We start from the raw sequence: 17820 nt of genomic DNA on the forward strand, positions 1-17820 counted from the left end.
TGTGATCTACCCATCTAATATTCAGCATTCTTCTGTAGCACCTCATTTCTAAAGCGTCTATTCTCTTCTTCTCGAAACTGTTTATCGTCCATGTGTCACTTCCATACATGGCTAAATTCCAGACAAATACTTTCCGAAACGACTTCCTGACACTTAAATCTATACTCGATGTTAACAAATTTCTCTTCTTCAGAAACGCTTTCCTTGCCATTGCCAGTCTACATTTTATATCCTCTCTACTTCGACCATCATCAGTTATTTTGCTCCCCAAATAGCAAAACTCCTTTACTACTTTAAGTGTCTCATTTCCTAATCTAATTCCCTCAGCATCATCCGACTTAATTCGACTACATTCCATTATTCTCGTTTTGCTTTTGTTAATGTCCATCTTATATCCTCCTTTCAAGAAACTGTCCATTCCGTTCAACTGCTCTTCCAGGTCCTTTGGTGCGTCTGATAGAATTATCATGTCATCGGCGAACCTCAAAGTTTTTATTTCTTCTCCATGGATTTTAATACCTACCCCGAGCCGGCCGGTGTGGCCGTGCGGTTCTAGGCGCTTCAGTCTGGAACCGCGTGACCGCTACGGTCGCAGGTTCGAATCCTGCCTCGGGCATGGAAGTGTGTGATGTCCTTAGGTTAGTTTGGATTAAGCAGTTTTAAGTTCTAGGGGACTGATGACCACAGATGTTAAGTCCCATAATGCTCAGAGCCATTTGAACCAACCTACTCCGAATTTCTGTTTTGTTTCTTTTACTGCTTGCTCAATATACAGATTGAATAAGATCGGGGAGGGGCTACAACCCTCTCTCACTCCCTTCCCAACCACTGCTTCCCTTTCATGCCCCTCGACTCTTATAACTGCCATCTGCTTTCTGTACAAATTGTAAATAGCCTTTCGCTCCCTGTATTTTACGCCTGCCACCTTCAGAATTTGAAAGAGAGTATTCCGGTCAACATTGTCAAAAGCCTTCTCTCAGTCTACAAATACTAGAAACGTAGGTTTGCCTTTCCTTAATCTATTTTCTAAGGTAAGTCCTAGGGTCAGTATTGCCTCACATGTTCCAATATTTCTACGGAATCCAAACTGTTCTTCCCCGAGGTCGGTTTCTTTCAGTTTTTGCATTCGTCTGTAAATAATTCGCGTTAGTATTTTGCAGCTGTGACTTATTAAACAGATATTTCGGTAATTTTCACATCTGTCAACACCTGCTTTCTTTGGGATTGGAATTATTATATTCTTCCAGAAGTGTGAGGGTATTTCGCCTGCCTCGTACATCTTGCTCACCAGATGGTAGAGTATTTTCAGGACGGGCTCTCCCAAGGCTGTCAGTAATTCTAATGGAATGTTGTCCACTCCCGGGACCTTGTTTTGAATCAGGTCTTTCAGTATTCTGTCAAGCTCTTCACGCAGTATTGTATCTCCCATTTCATCTTCATCTACATACTCTTCCATTTCCATAATATTGCCCTAAAGTACATTGACTTTGTGTAGACCCTCTATATATTCCTTCCACCGTCCTGCTTTCCCTTCATTGCTTAGAACTGGGTTTCCAACTGAGATCTTGATATTCATGCAAGTGTTTCTCTTTTCTCCAAAGACCTCTTTAATTTTCCTGTAGGCAGTATCTATCTTACCCCTAGCGAGATAAGCCTCTACATCCTTACATTTGTCCTTGCATATGTTAATATCGTTTAAATCTATCCAGAGTGGTCAAAACGTTTATAGTGAATTAGGAAAATTATTGTTCCGTGTCACCTGCCGTTCCGCCCGAAACCGGTTGTTGGCAGCTGCCGTCTGTGTAGGCGTGGCATGTCGATCGTAAAATTCACGCACTATTACAGAACACTGCTTTCATCATAGCACTGCATACCTTCAGTATCATTATGATACTATGAACACATCCACCCGCTAGACAGTTTATGTTGCAGGCACAGAAAAGAGATGATTGCCTCTTCCCTTATTAAATCTTCTGGAACAAATAATATATCTAGATTATTAGGGTCGTCAAACTCTGAAGCATCTAATTTAATTTTAATTAATTTTGAAATTTATTGTGAATTGATTCTAATGCCAGGTTCTTGCAGCCACCTTTAAACTGTTTTAGGAAATTAAATATTAAAAATTATTCACTGGATTGTAAATATTCAGTTACCAAAATTTACGTCAGTAAATGGGAAAGTAAAGGCTACCAATGCATTGAGCTAACTTTATTCAGTCTGCAATGTTAGCGTTGTTACCTGTAGTACTAAATTCTGATAATGCTATTAAGATTCTGAAAATTGTAGTTTTTAGACACGTTACTATTTGTAGTATATGATAAAGGATTAGGATAGAACAGTGATGGAATGATCAAATAAAAGTTTGATCACTGTTACTAATAAACCATCACGTTCAAATTGTTATTCCACTGTGGCCTATCGTGACTGTTACTCCATTTACGATACCACTTTGGTGAACATAATGAAAGTCTCATCGTGATAAGCGTCGTCGGAAACTTGATCGTGGATGCGTCGTCGGAACAGTGGGGGACAATGTTATCAAACAGCTTCTTGACGTCACTGATAAATCAATACACGCCATTTTTCCATCGGCACCCACGGTTCAGAGACTTTCACAGCGTCATAAGTCCGAAAATTCTTGTATCTGCGACTTGATAATTTCAGAAATGACTTAATATCTTGTAAGTTAAAGGCGACGTCACTTTGATGAAGATTCTACGCGCTTTTCAATTTCACAACAACCTTGCGTACGTGACACTGTCTGTCTTCCCTCTCCTGTTGCTTACGGCACCACGAAGTGCTCTAAGCGCGTCGCCCGATCTGATTACTCGATTCTCGCGTTATTAATTTTACTTTTAGTTAACTCATTGTCTAAATCCTAAGAGTAGATGGTCGCTGACAATTAAAGAAACAGGTGTTACATCTTTTCATCACATTTAAAGAGTAATACATTTTATAATTTTACGAAGATATCCAGATTGTTAACATTCACATGCTGTTTTTAAAGATGAAACGATCGATAGTTGTATCGAAAATGATTTGGAAAAAAATATTATTAATGTGTCCAGGTATAATTGTTCCGTTATAAACATTGTGCAGTTTACTACCACTTCCTACATTTTTTACTGCTTCTTGAAATAAAAGCATTTTATTTCGAATCTTCTTTTTCATTTCTTTATCATGTCAATTTAGAGTTGGTAAGCTGAATCGGAATAATACGATAAGCTTCGAAATGAAGTTACACGTCTATACTCGTGATCCTGTGATCGCGTCTTTGACTAATGACAAAACATACTGCGTTCCGAGTTCGAACTTAAGCACGGCTTAAATTTTGAATAAAATAATCAGCAATGGTGGTTGACGACTTCTGGCATAAGAAGATGCCCCCGTTCTGCCAACTACCTTAGGAAAGAGGGCGGAGGACTGAACAGATATTCAAGGCACTCTCTTGCTCTTAGGGTGTGCAACTACCTGTAAAAGGCGGACGAATCACCAGGACGAACAGCACGAGATGCAGAAGGAAATGGAAGTCACTGCATTAAAGACACATAATGTGTATCCACAGGACATGTGGTATGTAATTGGACAAGTATCATGATAGGTGGGAATTTAAGGAGATGGGACCTGGATAAACTGACTAAACCAGACGTTGTACAGAGTTTCAGGGAGAGCGTAAGGGAACAATTGACAGGAATGGGGGAAAGAAATACAGTAGAAGAAGAGTGGGTAGCTCTGAGGGATGAAGTAGTGAAGGCAGAAGAGAATGAAGTAGGTAAAAAGACGAGGGCTAGTAGAAATCCTTGGGTAACAGAAGAAATATTGAATATAATTGATGAAAGGAGAAAATATAAAAATGCAGTAAGTGAAGCAGGCAAAAAGGAATACAAACGTCTCAAAAATGAGATCGACAGGAAGTGCAAAATGGCTAAACTGGGATTGCTAGAGGACAAATGTAACGATGTAGAGGCTTACCTCACTAGGGGCAAGATAGATACTGCCTACAGGAAAATTAGAGAGACCTTTGGAGAAAGGAGAGCCACTTGTATGAACATCAAGAGCTCAGATGAAAACCCAGAATCTGGTATTACATACCTCTATGTTAACAGCCTCTATAACTGGGCAATGATGCAGCACCTACCTTTGTTGGATTTTACGTGGCTCTCTGCAGGAATGCTAGATAGTTTCGTTATACGGGCGTATTAGATGATTCAGACGTAGGTTACATTTTAGAAGTAGACTTTCAGTATCCATAAACGTATACGGGCGTATTAGATGATTCAGACGTAGGTTATATTTTAGAAGTAGACTTTCAGTATCCATAAACGTATATGAACTTTACTCTGATCTACCATTACGACAAGAGTAAATGGTACCAACGCCTAACATCAACCAGAAAGGAATTACAAAAAGCTGATTTGAATATTATATAATAAAACATCATGTAGGTCGCTATAGGAATTTAAAGCAGTGCGTGGACAATAACCTCATATAAGCAAAATTCGCTGAATATTATGATTCCATCAAGCTCCATGAACGAAATCATAAAACAATATTTATGACGAGTAACGTATGAATGCAAAAGATAAAAGTGTAAACAAAAATAAAACGATTTCGTAAGACTGTTTCAAACATATGAATAACAAAATTTGTGGCAAAATAATGAAAAATGTGCAAAAGTGATTAGAGCTAGTAACATGTTGGGACACTGGATAAGGAGATGCTGCTCTAATGGGCAGACCAAATCTGATTGCTACCAGTTTAAGTAGACGTGACATAGTTTCTGTAATACAAAGCTCTACGAATGACTATTTTAGATATTTCTATAACGCTTCTTGTTGAATGGGTTGATGAAATGTGAGGCAAAATATATTAAAATGTGTTACACAGACACGGATAGCTTAATATAATACGAGGGTTGGAAGTTAAATAGTGGCAACTATTTATTCACAACCGATACATGTTTGCACCTGTTCCTGTCCTTCAAAGTAATCACCAGCGTTGTGTAGAAACCTCTGCCGGCGATGTGGAAGGCGTAGTATACCTTTAGCAGAGCCTGTTCTGTTGATGGTGCGAATGTAGTGGTCTACTGCGCTGTCAAATCTCTGGTACAGTTCTGAAGCGAATGCCACGAAGTGGTTCCTTCATCTTCGGAATCAAATCAAAGTCACACGGACTCAATTCTGGGGAGTATGGTGGATGATACAGTACCTCCCAGTCGCATCGAACCATAGCTTGCGCTGCATGCGCCCGCGCATTGTAGTTCAAAATGATGGGTGGGTTGCGCAGAAAGTGTCGCCGCTTCTTTCGCAAAGCTGGTCGCAGTTGACGCTCCAAAAACGACCGTGTCGTTGTTCTACTGGTAGATGCCATGGTGCTGAGGAAAAATAAACTGCATGTGGATCCCCAATGATAGATGCATTCTGGCGGTGGTCCATTACGCCTTCCAGAATGACGAGATCACCCAGGGAATGCCACGAAAACATTAGCCAGGTCATAACGCGCTCTCCTGCGGCCAGGAACCTTCAACGGATGTAGCACGGCGTTTGATTTCAGACGTTTCACGTGTCCGACGTGACAGAAAGAGTATAAAACGTGATTAATCTGCAAAGGCCACTCAGTGTACGTTTAGCTGCGGTAATGGCCTGCAGCTTTCAGCCCACGTTGCCGATGAACAGCAGTTAGCAAAGGTGCGTGAACCAGGTACCTGCTGTGGAGGTCCGTATGCAGCAACTTTCACGGAACGGTGGTTGAGGAGATACTGTTGGTAGCCCCTAGGGGCATCTGGACTGTCAGATGCTCAACAGCTGCATGTCTATTTGCCCGTACTCATTTACATCTACATATATACTCCGCTAGTCACCAAGCGGTGTGTGGCGGAGGGCACAATTCGCGCCAAAGTCATATCCCCCCCCCCCTGTGTTTCACTCGGGGATCACGCGAGGGAAAAACGATTGTCTGAACGCCTCAGTACGAGCTCTTATTTCCCTTATCTTTGAATGGTGATAATTGCGCAATTTGAAAGTTGGTGGTAATAATATATGCTCTACATCCTCGGTGAAGATTGGATTTCGGAACATAGTGAGCAGCCCCTTCTGTTTAGCGCGTCGTCTATCTGCAAGTGTGTCCCACTTCAAACTTTCTATGAGATCTGTAACGCTCTCGCGATTGCTAAATGTACCAGTCACGAATCTTGCCGCTCTTCTTTGGACCTTCTCAATCTCATGAATCAGACCCAACTGGTAAAGGTCCCATGAAGACGAACAGTACTCTAAGACTGGACGACTACCGTATTGTAAGCAATTTCCTTTGTTGAAGAGCTGCATCGCTTCAGGATTCTACCAATAAACCGCAATCTAGAGTTCGCCTTAACCGTTACTTGTGTAATCTGATCATTCCATTTGAGATCATTTCGAATAGTCACACCCAGATACTTGACTGATGTTACCGTTTCCAAAGACTGATCATTTATTTAGTACTCATACATTAATGGCGATTTTCGCCTTGTTATACGCAGTAGGTTACACTTACTAATATAGAGAGATAACTGCCAGTCACTGCACCACACATTTATTTTCTACAAATCCTCATTGATTTGTTCACAACTTTCGTGTGACACTATATTCCTGTGGACTACAGCATCATCGCCAAACAGTCTAAGGCCGGTGTCAATACCATCAACCAAATCGTTTACGTAAATCGTAAAAAGCAGAGGACCTATTACGCTGCTCTGGGGCACACCTGAAGTTACTCTTGTTTCTGTTGAAGCTACCCCGTTCAGGACGACATACTGCTCCCAGTCTGTTAGAAAATTTTCTATACAACCACAGGTGTCACTGGATAGACCATAAGTGCGCACTTTTTGTAACAAGCGACAGTGTGGAACTGAGTCGAACGCCTTTCGATAGTCGAGAAATATGGCATCAACCTGGGAGCCGGTATCTAGAGCCTGTTGTATACCATGCACAAAGAGGGCCAGCTGTGTCTCGCATTAACGCTGTTTCCTAAAACCGCGCTGGTTTCTGCAGATGAGCTTTTCAGAGTCTAGAAAGATCATTATGTCTGAACACAAAATATGTTCCATGATTCTACAATAAATCGATGTCAGTGAAATTGGCCGATAATTATGTGCATCCGATTTTCTACCCTTTTTATAGATTTCTATGACCTGGGCCTTCTTCCGATCCCGTGGAACTTTCCGCCGTTCCAATGATCTCTGATAGATGACGGATAAGAGTGGTGCTATATTTGTAGCATAGTCAACATAAAATCTTACGGGGATACCGTCTGGGCCAGATGCCTTTCTGGCTTCTAAGGATCTTAACTGTTTTACAGTCCCAGATACACTAAACACTATGTCAGCTATCCTTTCGTTTGTTCGATAATTGAAAGGAGGAATGGTGCTGCAGTCCTCTAACGTAAACGTGTTTTTGAAAGCTAGGTTTAGAATTTCGGCCTTCTGTTTATCATCGTCAGTTACATTACCCGTACTGTCAGTAAGAGAAGGTATTGAATTATTTTTATGTACGACCATAATATTTTGGGGCTATTTTTAGAATCTGCAGATGAAATATTGCTTTCAAATTCGTTAAAAGAGTCTCTCATTGTCCTTCTGACAGCTGCTTTCATTTCGCATAATTTCTGTTTGTCAGCGGGGCAGTGACTACACTGCAGCTGTCCTTAAGCACTCATCTATGGTCGCAGTTACCACTGCGACAGTTGTGAATAGTGCCATTTTCTGATGCAAGGTAGGTATTAACCATGGCTGCAAACAAACGGTTTACAAACTTACCCGTTTCGGAAGTTCTTAAACACTTGACCCGAAAACGAATGATCACGCCGTTTCGGGTGTCAGATGAATCGCTCAATTTCCTCATTACGACAACGAATGCACCGTTTACCGCACCTTTCTCCGCCCTCCGGATGACGCCCTGTAGACGCTTTATGTACCGTACACTGTCAGTGCTGACCCGTGCCGTCTGTGAGTAGTTATTGCAAGTTGACGTCGAACATAGGCGGTGGTCACATTAACGCGACTGGACCGTGTAAATTTAAATGTGGGAAAAGTCTACTCTGCTGTTACAGGTACAGAGTATAGTCTTTTACGGAAATGAAATGTAGACGACATGCATTTCAGCTAAACAGTTCAGATAAGAAGAGATGGTTCTGAAATGTAATGGTACAGAAGTGGCTGCTGATTACATAGGTAGATCAGATAAGAATCGTACTGGAAAGAAAAGAGATTTATTACAATAACTTGATTGATTAATTGATAGGACACGTTTTAAGGCGTCGAGGAATGGACAAATTCGTACTGGAGGGAAGTGTTGGGATTAAAAATTGAAGAGGGAGAGCAAGCGGGAGCAAAGTTTGACTATAGTAAGCAGGTTCAAATGGATGCAAATTGTAATAGTTATGAAGAGGAGACTTGCTCAGGATAGACTAGCGTGGAATGCTGCATTAGATCAGTCTTCGGACAGGAGACCACAGCAATAACAACAATGTGTGTGTGTGTGTGTGTGTGTGTGTGTGTGTGTATTTGTGTGGGTTTGTGGGTAGGTGTGGCGGGGGGTTGGTGGTGGGGTGGAGGTGGCGTTTGGGTGTTATCGCCGCTGGCTCTCGGAGTGAAGAGCAGTACTTACCTATTGAGGCGACGATCAGGCGAGGAGTCTAGCGATCCGTCGAGGCGAGAGACGCTGGGCCGCCGCCGCAGGTCGCTGAAGTCTAGCGACATGGTGGAGCTGGCCGGGAACTTGCTGGAGGGGGCCGCCGCCGCTGCCGCTGCCGCCGCCGCTGCTGCTACCGCCGCGTCTGAAACACAGCGCGTTCAGCGGCGACAACCAGGGCGCTGGCGCACAAACGACCAACCGACGACCATCGCCTGACAGCCCGAGGAAGTCTTCGGAGGTAACCCGTATCTCACTCATCGAGCACCAGTCAGCTGATTTCAAGCACCACGCTCTGCACGTGCTCTCTAAGACTGATACTGTACCAAATTCTGTTCAATAGGCGCGTTAGATCGTCAGTATCACGGGCTGGTTGGAAGGCCCTGTCCATAATGCTCCAAATGTTCTCCACTGGCGAGAGATCCGGTGACCTTGCTGGTCGAGGCAGGGTTTGGCAAGCACGAAGGCAAGCAGTAGAAACTCTTGACATGTGCGGGCTGGCATTGTTTTGCTGAAATATAAGCCCAGGATGGATTGCCATGAAGGGTAACAAAATGGGGCGTAGAATATTGTCGAATTACCGTTGTGGGGTGTCGCAGATGAACACCAAACAGGTACTGCTAAGAAAAGGAATGACACCTCAGAACTTGTAGGGCGTGTGGCGGGCGCCAGTCAGGTTGGTTTTCCAGCGCCTTCTGAGGAGTCTCCAGACACGTTTTCGGCATAGAATCTCATTCACTTGACTAGAATTGTCTTGAGTGCTTAGCCCCGTTTGGAATGGAACGCTGATGCCCAGCGAAAACCTATCTGGAGACACTCAGGACAGCTGTGGGATGCCCAAACTGACTGTCTCCCATGATGATCGTTGGGGTAGAATTTATTTTCATAGCAGCTCTCCTTTGGTTCCCATCCGCGGCACCCTTACTGCATAGCGGTACGTCCACGATATTCTACGGTCCGTTTTATTGCCCTTTATGGCAAGCCATCCTTGGCTCATATTTCAGCAAAGTAATGCCCGTGCGCATAGGGCGAGAGTTCCTACTATTTGTCCTCCTGTTTGCCAAACCGTACTTTGGTCAGCAAGGTCGCCGGATCTCTCCTCAATTGAGAACCTGTGGGGCAAAGCGGGCAGAGCCCTCCAACCAGCTCAGAATTCGACGATCTAACGCTCCAATTGGACAGAACAACTCTAGTAACCAATGTCAAGCCGAATAACAGGTTGCATAACGGGCAGAAGTGGACGAACGCTTTATTGACTTGTTCAGTTGGTGAAGCTCTTTCTCTTCAATATATCATCAAGTTATTCTGAAATTGCAAGCATCTCTTTGTCTGTAGTTGTATATCAGATTTACTGATTTTCCGATTTCCATTACATTCGGATAATTCTTTCGTGGTGACGTTGCTCAGAGATGATGTTCGGTCTGGAAAATACAAGATTGTTCTTGAGTACCTTCACGGTTTCAGAGGACGACTTTGTGAAAACTACAAGACGTGCAGAATAATGACATACATCAGTGGGTTGAGCATCTCTCCAAGTTTTGGTTGGTAATATGCACCATGAAGTAGAGGGTAGGCGTGTCAGTACCTCTAGGCAAATCATCAGAACTACATCTCGCCCATGTAGACAGGCAATCCAATAACAGAGTTGTAAAGTGGGCTGCGCCTTCCTGGACAGCAACAGGGGCGACTTAATGAGTCGCACACAGGTGACATTCGCCAGGCCACAACAGTGCTCATATTGAGAGTTTCTTATGTGAGTTAAGAAAGAGCGATGCTCTATCTATTGTTTTGTCGAATTTTTCTGTATATACTACAATTTTCAAGCTGTCGTTTCCTGAGACGCCTGATGTACTTATGAATAACCTTTTACGCCGACAGACATTGAATCTGTAACACCAGGGACACCTTGAGCGACTGGTAACAGACTAAAACTCCGATATTTCCACGACTGTGGCATATTTAGGTTGAACTTCCATTCTCCAGTGAATTTATTTTCACTACAGATTAAAAATAGAAAAAACATTGCTGCAGTTGATGACTGGCGTGAGTACCTGACGGCTGTTGGGTGAGTGTAATATTACTGGAACTCTTCAAGAAGCGATCACAATATATTAAGAGGACAAGTACGTGTAGCTTTATTGTGATTTCTTAGACGCTCAGAAAGCTCAAATCATTGGCATGAGGAACACTGGAGAACTTTAACTGACAAGTGGCACACAGAGTTGGCTGTAGTGCAATTATAGCAGAACGAGTAGTGACGAGACGGGCTTATTACAAAAGTGCGGCAAGAAAGAGTAGGCGCAAGTCCTTCTAGGAACGCTACACAGCGAGATCTTAGGATTGTTCGACTGACTCTGACTAATGGATGGGTGGTTACAATAGGAATCCAGACAGAACTTGCAGGCCGAATGCCACGACTAACTGATGGAAGCAGACTTCTAACGCCTAGGTTTACTGCTGACACCATACGACAGACAACAGAAGCTTGCATGTTGTAAAGCCAAAGTATTCTGTGGCGTTCAGCGATGAAACTCACCTCAGTTTGTGACGGCCAAATCGACCACACAAAGTAGTTGTTTTCGAAACTCATATCTTTACATCTCCTTGAATCATGTTTCGGGGTTGTTTGATATGACGTCACGACTGATTTGGTGACTGCTGTAGGGAGGCTGAGTGTTCTCCTGTCTCTGACAAGAATGGTAAACGCTGTTTCACATCCTTGATGCCCACGACACCAAATGGCATATTCCAACAGGATAATTCGTGACCCCACACAGTTGTTAACCAATGATGCATTGATGAATGTATCAATTCCTTCCAGGAAATTACAGTCGACGACGTCATTGTATGCGGTGAACTGAGTCGAAGTATGGAAAAGGAAGCAACAGTGTTAGCTTAAAAACCGATACCGACATCAGCGAGAGGAGATGTGATGGAAGCATTTAAAACACAAATAAAAGTGATGGCACAGGGATTTCGACCCTGATTCTCGTGCTTCACCCCCCTCTCGCTCACTGTCCCCCATTCGGTAGATTGGTAAAAGGACGAAAAACGCATAGTAACTTCATTTATCATGTTTAACGTCCCTTCGACATGGTGGTCTATGAAGAAATTGAGTTATTTAGGCAGGGACGGGAACAAGGAAAGAATTTTGATTTCATAAAAGGTACAACACTACTTCATTGTAAAGGTCTTTTAGAGAATTACAGTGTACACGTTGGAATCTGAATCACTCGCAACAGTCGGAATAGTCCATTATAGCTACAAATTGTATGCGATGAGTACCTTAGCCCGTGCAATGCTGTATTCATATTGACTGTGTATGTTTTACGTTATAGGATTTTAATAACAATTTTCCAGAGTCACTCGGTGCGTTTTTAGCACATGACTGGTGTCGGGACACAAACGACGTACGGGGTATTGACGAACGGTGCAGGCTCTGGCATTTGAAGCCGAACGTAAATAAATGTAACATGTTGCACACAGATAAGAAAAGAAATCCGTTAATTACACTCTGGATGACAAACTGCTGGAAACGATATCTACTGTAAAATTTCTAGCAGTAGCTATCGAGAGCGACCTAAAGTGGAACAACCAAATAAAACAAGTAGTACGAAATGCAGACGCCAGACTCAGATGGGTAGGAAGAACCTTAAGGAAATGTAAGTCATCCACGAAAGAAGAGGCTTACAAGGCGCTTGTTCAACCGATTCTTGAGTACTGTTCATCAAACTGTGACCTTCACCAGGTAGGACTGATAGAAGGGGTGGATTCGATCCAACTAAGAGCGGCGCGTTTCGTACGGGGATCATACAGTCGGAGCGTTACGGAGATGGTCTACAAACCCCAGTACCAGACGCTACACGAGAGGCGTTGTGCATCACGCAGAGGTTTACTACCGACATTTCGAGAGACTGCTTTCCGGGGAGAGCTGGACAACATATTACTTCCTCGCACTTACATCTCGCGAAACGACCACGAGGAGAAATTTTGAGAAATTAGAGCTAATGCAGAGGCTTACCGTCAATCATTCTTTCCATGCGACATTCGCGAGTGGAGGAGGGAAAAGGCACCAGAAGTACCATCCGCCACTCACCGGCAGGTGGTTTGCGGAGTACTGACGTAGATGTAGAATGCCCAATTCACAAATATCTCCAAACATTTAACTCATAGGAAGAATTAATATTACATGATAAACATAAACGTGTTCAGTACATCTTTCCATATGCATTCCCTAAATGGTTGCATACTAGAGCACAAGACCAATATAGCTATATACATAAAATTTCTTATCAAAAGTTTTCCGTAAGGAATTTCCCAATAATTCGTCCTACTATGTAAGGGAATTATTCTAGGAAGTAATGAAAAACATTATTTGACTGTCGCAGTTAAATGGGAGGCTGTACGTCAGCTTCCTGTTCTGATTATTATAAAAAAAAGGCAGGTATCACCTGAGGGACGAATGTAGAGATACTCACGTGTGAAAACCTTAAATGTAAAATACCGAATTCGGGGATGAGCGTGATCAGCTGAGAATCATGAACAGATTTACTTGGAGCTAGATGATATATAGCCTGTCTCCTTTACGGACGTTATACGTCTTCTCTGGGCGAATTGTGGCGGTATGCAAACTTCTTATATTCGTGACTCAGCATTTGTCTAATATTATAACTCTGAGAAAGAAATCATTTTCTTATATTGAAAATGAAAATCACTAGCTAAGGGAAGATCTTGCAGAAGACTTCCATCTAAGTCAGTCACACATCGGGTGCGGCACATAATCGCTCATTGTATGTAGTAGGGCAGGCAGAGCCAAATGCTGAAACACAGCCTTAAAAGACGGTGTATCCAGATTAAACAAATGATAATAGAAAATGTAATAATTTGAGACCTAACTGAGATATTTATAGGACGTTTGCTTCTACAAGTACGGTAACTCAAAATGTTCTCTGTGTTTACTGGCGGCAGTTGTCACCACCTGCCTATGTGCGTTACTGCTTTTTTCACGTAAACGTGGATCAGTAACCATTTAGGCTACACAGAAGAAGCTGTTGCGTATGCGTTCTCTCTCGGAGTTAAAGTCTGAAAGTCTGTTTCACTGTTACAACCTCGTTTTCGGCGTCAGTATGGACTGCGGTCAACTGACGATGTTGCCACTTCCCTAACAATCAAGAAACGGGACAAGCGGCTTCGGGAAAGTGGGAGTTTGCTTTCGACATCGAGCCGTTATTCCAAGCACACAGGTCCAGAAGCTACTGCTGAATTAATTTATACGTTATTCCAGCGGAGCCCTCATAAACCAGTCAGACAACCAAGTAGGCAATTACAATTACCTCGTTCGAAAATTCCCAGGTTACTGGACTGGGAGCGGTACTCCATCGATTGCTAGGCCCCCTGGAAGCCCAGTCGTTACACCACTTTTTTCCTGTGGCGGGTTTATCGAGAACCAAATATACCAGACACCAGTTCATGATCTACCACGTCAGCACCATTGGATTCGTGCAGCTGTCGCAAATGCTACGCCTGGAAACCGTAAAACTCTTACAGGGAAATGGAATACAGATTAGATGTCTGTCACCTCACTATTGGTGCGCGTATCGAGGTGTACTAGCTGTTTAAAAAAGAATTTTCAGTCAGAATACCTGTAGAAACATAGTCAACAAATATATCAGTTATTTATCAAACTCTTACATTTTATATCTTTATTTGTTTAACGCGGACACACTACATGTGGAAGATCCAGAGGCTGTCTAATTAGAAACATTCTGTTTATGTATGTATTTGGAGGTACTGATTTCCGTCAGTTGAGGGTAAAGTAAAGATTATTCGAACCATGGGCGTTTTAGCTAAATTCTCTTAGTCGAACGATTTCTAGGTGCAAGATATTTTTTCTTCTTCAATTCAGGCCTTACATTAAACATTTCTAATTGCAGCTGGGTCACAAAATTTTTACAGTGTTCCACAGTTGTTCTTTTACTAATTCGACTGTACTCAGTAACAATAAAAGCTTTCGAAACTAAAAAAACTCTGCCTGTAGGCTTTCTAGTAGACGATATCGATGCCGTCTTCCTTGATGTTGTTCCTAGAGCTTCCATCCGCTGCTACTCTCGCTTGAAATGGCGAATCCACGAGTCATCCGTAGCAACAAATCGGCTCATAAAATCGGATACCTCCTAACACGCTCTTATCATCGTTAAGAAATTCACTTTACGATTTGCTTTCAACATCACATGGCTTTACACATTATAGATCACAATGCGTAAATATCGCTTCGCTACATGGTTACGACCTTCGCTTATCGACATTTAAAATTATCAAATCGAAACAGAAAAACAAAGTTCAGTACATGTTTCAGTGTTCCCCTTCGCGCTGTTTTCACAAACTGTTTTGTATCGAGGCCAACATGTCTCCCGAAATTTCCGTCTTTTACGTCACGAGTAAAAGAACCACTGCGCCTTTTAACACCGGAATTGTAGAGAAGCTTTGCTTGCTCAATCGGAGAATTGCCCGCCTGTCCCTACCCTTTATGTGAATCCAATAGAGTGCGTCGCTGAACGTAATAAACGTCAACAAGCAGATACTGCAGAAACACGCGCTTTCCTCGTGAATAATTATTTCCAAGTGAGTTCTGAAGCACTTGGGTTGCGAAGGCCGGCTCCTGCAGGGGGGGAATTCAATTTCCTATAAAAGGTTTTCTGAAGGCGGCCGTGATAGGCCACGGTTGGGAGGCGGGGTGGGGTGAGAGGTCGGAGTGGCACTGTCTCCGGCGGCGACTGGCAGGTCGGCTGTGTGGGTGTGTGTGTGGGTGAGTGTGAGCGCGGCGTGGGAACAAAGGCGCCGCCCAGCCAGCTGCTGTACGTGCTCCATTGTTTAGAGCGCCCGCAGAAACTGCACGTGAGGTCCATCCCGGCAAAGGCGGGGCTCTTAGGAGACGAACGTTTCCTGCTTGTTGTTTCTTTAGCCAAGAGCAGAAGTTCAACCTCATCTCACTGCAAAACAAAAGAGCGAAAAAGTGCTCTAATCAGTTATGTTGAGTAAAGGTTGTAGCTGAATTCCTCTGTTATTACATGTTTGTACAGCAGATTATTCCATTTGTATACCTCCTAATAAGGTAACGTCACAAACATGACCTCACACTTGGAAGATATCAGCCCCAGAAATCGACCAACACGAAAATTTTGGCCATAATTCTGACTGTGAGAAGTTATGACCTTCTGAATGCACAGTTATTAAACTTCACGTCCTCTGATTGTCTCTCACTCCACCCCACTGCACCCACCTAACGCCCGAGCGCGAAGCACGTAGAATGAAGCGACAGCCAGAGCCGTCCTCTTTGGGATATTTACGACAAAGGAAGAGGAGGGGACAGATAGGCACGTCTATGAAACATGTTTTGAAACCTTGTTTGAGAACTCATGTTATTCTACGCGTGCCGGCCGAAGTGGCCGTGCGGTTAAAGGCGCTGCAGTCTGGAGCCGCAAGACCGCTACGGTCGCAGGTTCGAATCCTGCCTCGGGCATGGATGTTTGTGATGTCCTTAGGTTAGTTAGGTTGAACTAGTTCTAAGTTCTAGGGGACTAATGACCTCAGCAGTTGAGTCCCATAGTGCTCAGAGCCATTTGAACCATTTATTCTACTCGAAAAATAGATAAGTAATTTGAGTATGTAATGTATCAACCTCACGTCCATATGCATTTAATATTATTTTAACAATATTGGTATGTATTGATATTCTGCAGCTATATATACTCCTCAATATCAGAATGAATAAACCTGATCAGGGGACTGATGACCTCAGATGTTAAGTCCCATAGTGCACAGAGCCATTTGAACCATTTGAAACCTGAGCAACTGAGAAATTATCATGAAACTAGCTGTAACTGACAGCTGTGCTCCCATGTCCTTAGTTTTGTTCTGACGGGGCCCTCACGTGTCTACCTGTTTTCGATAAGCGTAGTAGAAGCGTCCACATCCTCCCCCAACCCACCACCCCGACACACGACACGGCAGGGTGAGTAGCGTCGCTGGCGAACGGTTCGTGCAGAGGCGTGTGAGCAGGAGCGCTTATCTATGAATGCTGCAACTGAAGTAACTACACATCATACAAACTGTACATCATTCAACAGATTTAATAAGTTTTTGCCGCGCGGGATTAGCCGAGCGGTCTAGGGGCTGGAGTCATGTACTGCGTGGCTGGTCCCGGCGGAGGTTCGAGTCCTCCGTCGGGCATGGGTGTGTGTGTTTGTCCATAGGATAATTTAGGTTAAGTAGTGTGTAAGCTTAGGGACTGATGACCTCAGCAGTTAAGTACCATAAGGTTAAAAAATAAAAAAAATAAGTTTTTAACGTAGTTTATGTTCACTGATGTAAAGTAGAGCCATCCATCGTCTGCACACACAACTCACTACTTCCAGTAAAATTCGAGGAGGGGGACGATGAGCTCTGACATCACGTTCAATCACATCGCAGATGTTCTCTATCTGGTTCAGATCTGGCGAATTTGGGGATCAGCACATAAATTTGAACTCACCATTGTGTTCCTCGAACCACTCCATCACACTCCTGGCCTTGTGAAGTGGCGGGCTATCTTGCTGAAAAATGCCACTGCCGTCGGGAAATGAGATCGTCATGTAGGGGTGTACATGGTTTGCAACCAGTGTAAGATACTCCTCGAACGTCATGGTGCATTGCACGAGCTCCACTGGAGCCATGGATGGCCACGGGGATGTTTCCCAGAGCGCAATGGAACCGCCGTCAGCCTGTCTTCGTCCTGCAGTACAGGTGTCAAGGAACTGTTACACTGGAAGACGACGGCTTCCCGACCTCCCCTAGGTACGATGTAGAGGGTGTCAGTATTCATCATATCATGCAACGCTGATGTTAGTTTGGCCACAGTTCGCCTCCTGTTCTGTTTTACCAGACCGCCCAGCCTACAGCGTCCGATATCAGTGATGAGGGGTGGTCGCCCAACCCTTCGACGTCTGGACGTGGTTTCCCCTTGCTTTTGCCACGTGTTGAAGACATTCACCACAACACTCCTCGAACGCCCGACAAGTCGTGAAGTTTTCAAAGTGCTCGTGAAGAGCCTCCGGCCCATCACAATATGCCCTCGGTCAAACTACGACAGATTTCGCGCCTTCCCAATTCTACACTC

The 17820-nt window shown here is 43.6% G+C and overlaps 1 protein-coding gene across 1 annotated transcript in view; it reads right to left on the minus strand.

Annotated features, from left to right (window-relative positions):
- The window catches only part of LOC126094739 (PAX-interacting protein 1-like), a 102853-nt gene that overhangs the window by 29142 nt on the left and 55891 nt on the right, over positions 1-17820 (minus strand). The window contains exon 3 of the mRNA XM_049909324.1: positions 8643-8811. Within this exon, the coding sequence (XP_049765281.1) occupies positions 8643-8811 (169 nt within the window). The remainder of the gene's footprint in view (positions 1-8642; positions 8812-17820) is intronic.

This window comes from Schistocerca cancellata, chromosome 1 (assembly GCF_023864275.1).
Source record: "Schistocerca cancellata isolate TAMUIC-IGC-003103 chromosome 1, iqSchCanc2.1, whole genome shotgun sequence".
In the NCBI taxonomy this organism is placed as follows: Eukaryota; Metazoa; Arthropoda; class Insecta; order Orthoptera; family Acrididae; genus Schistocerca; species Schistocerca cancellata.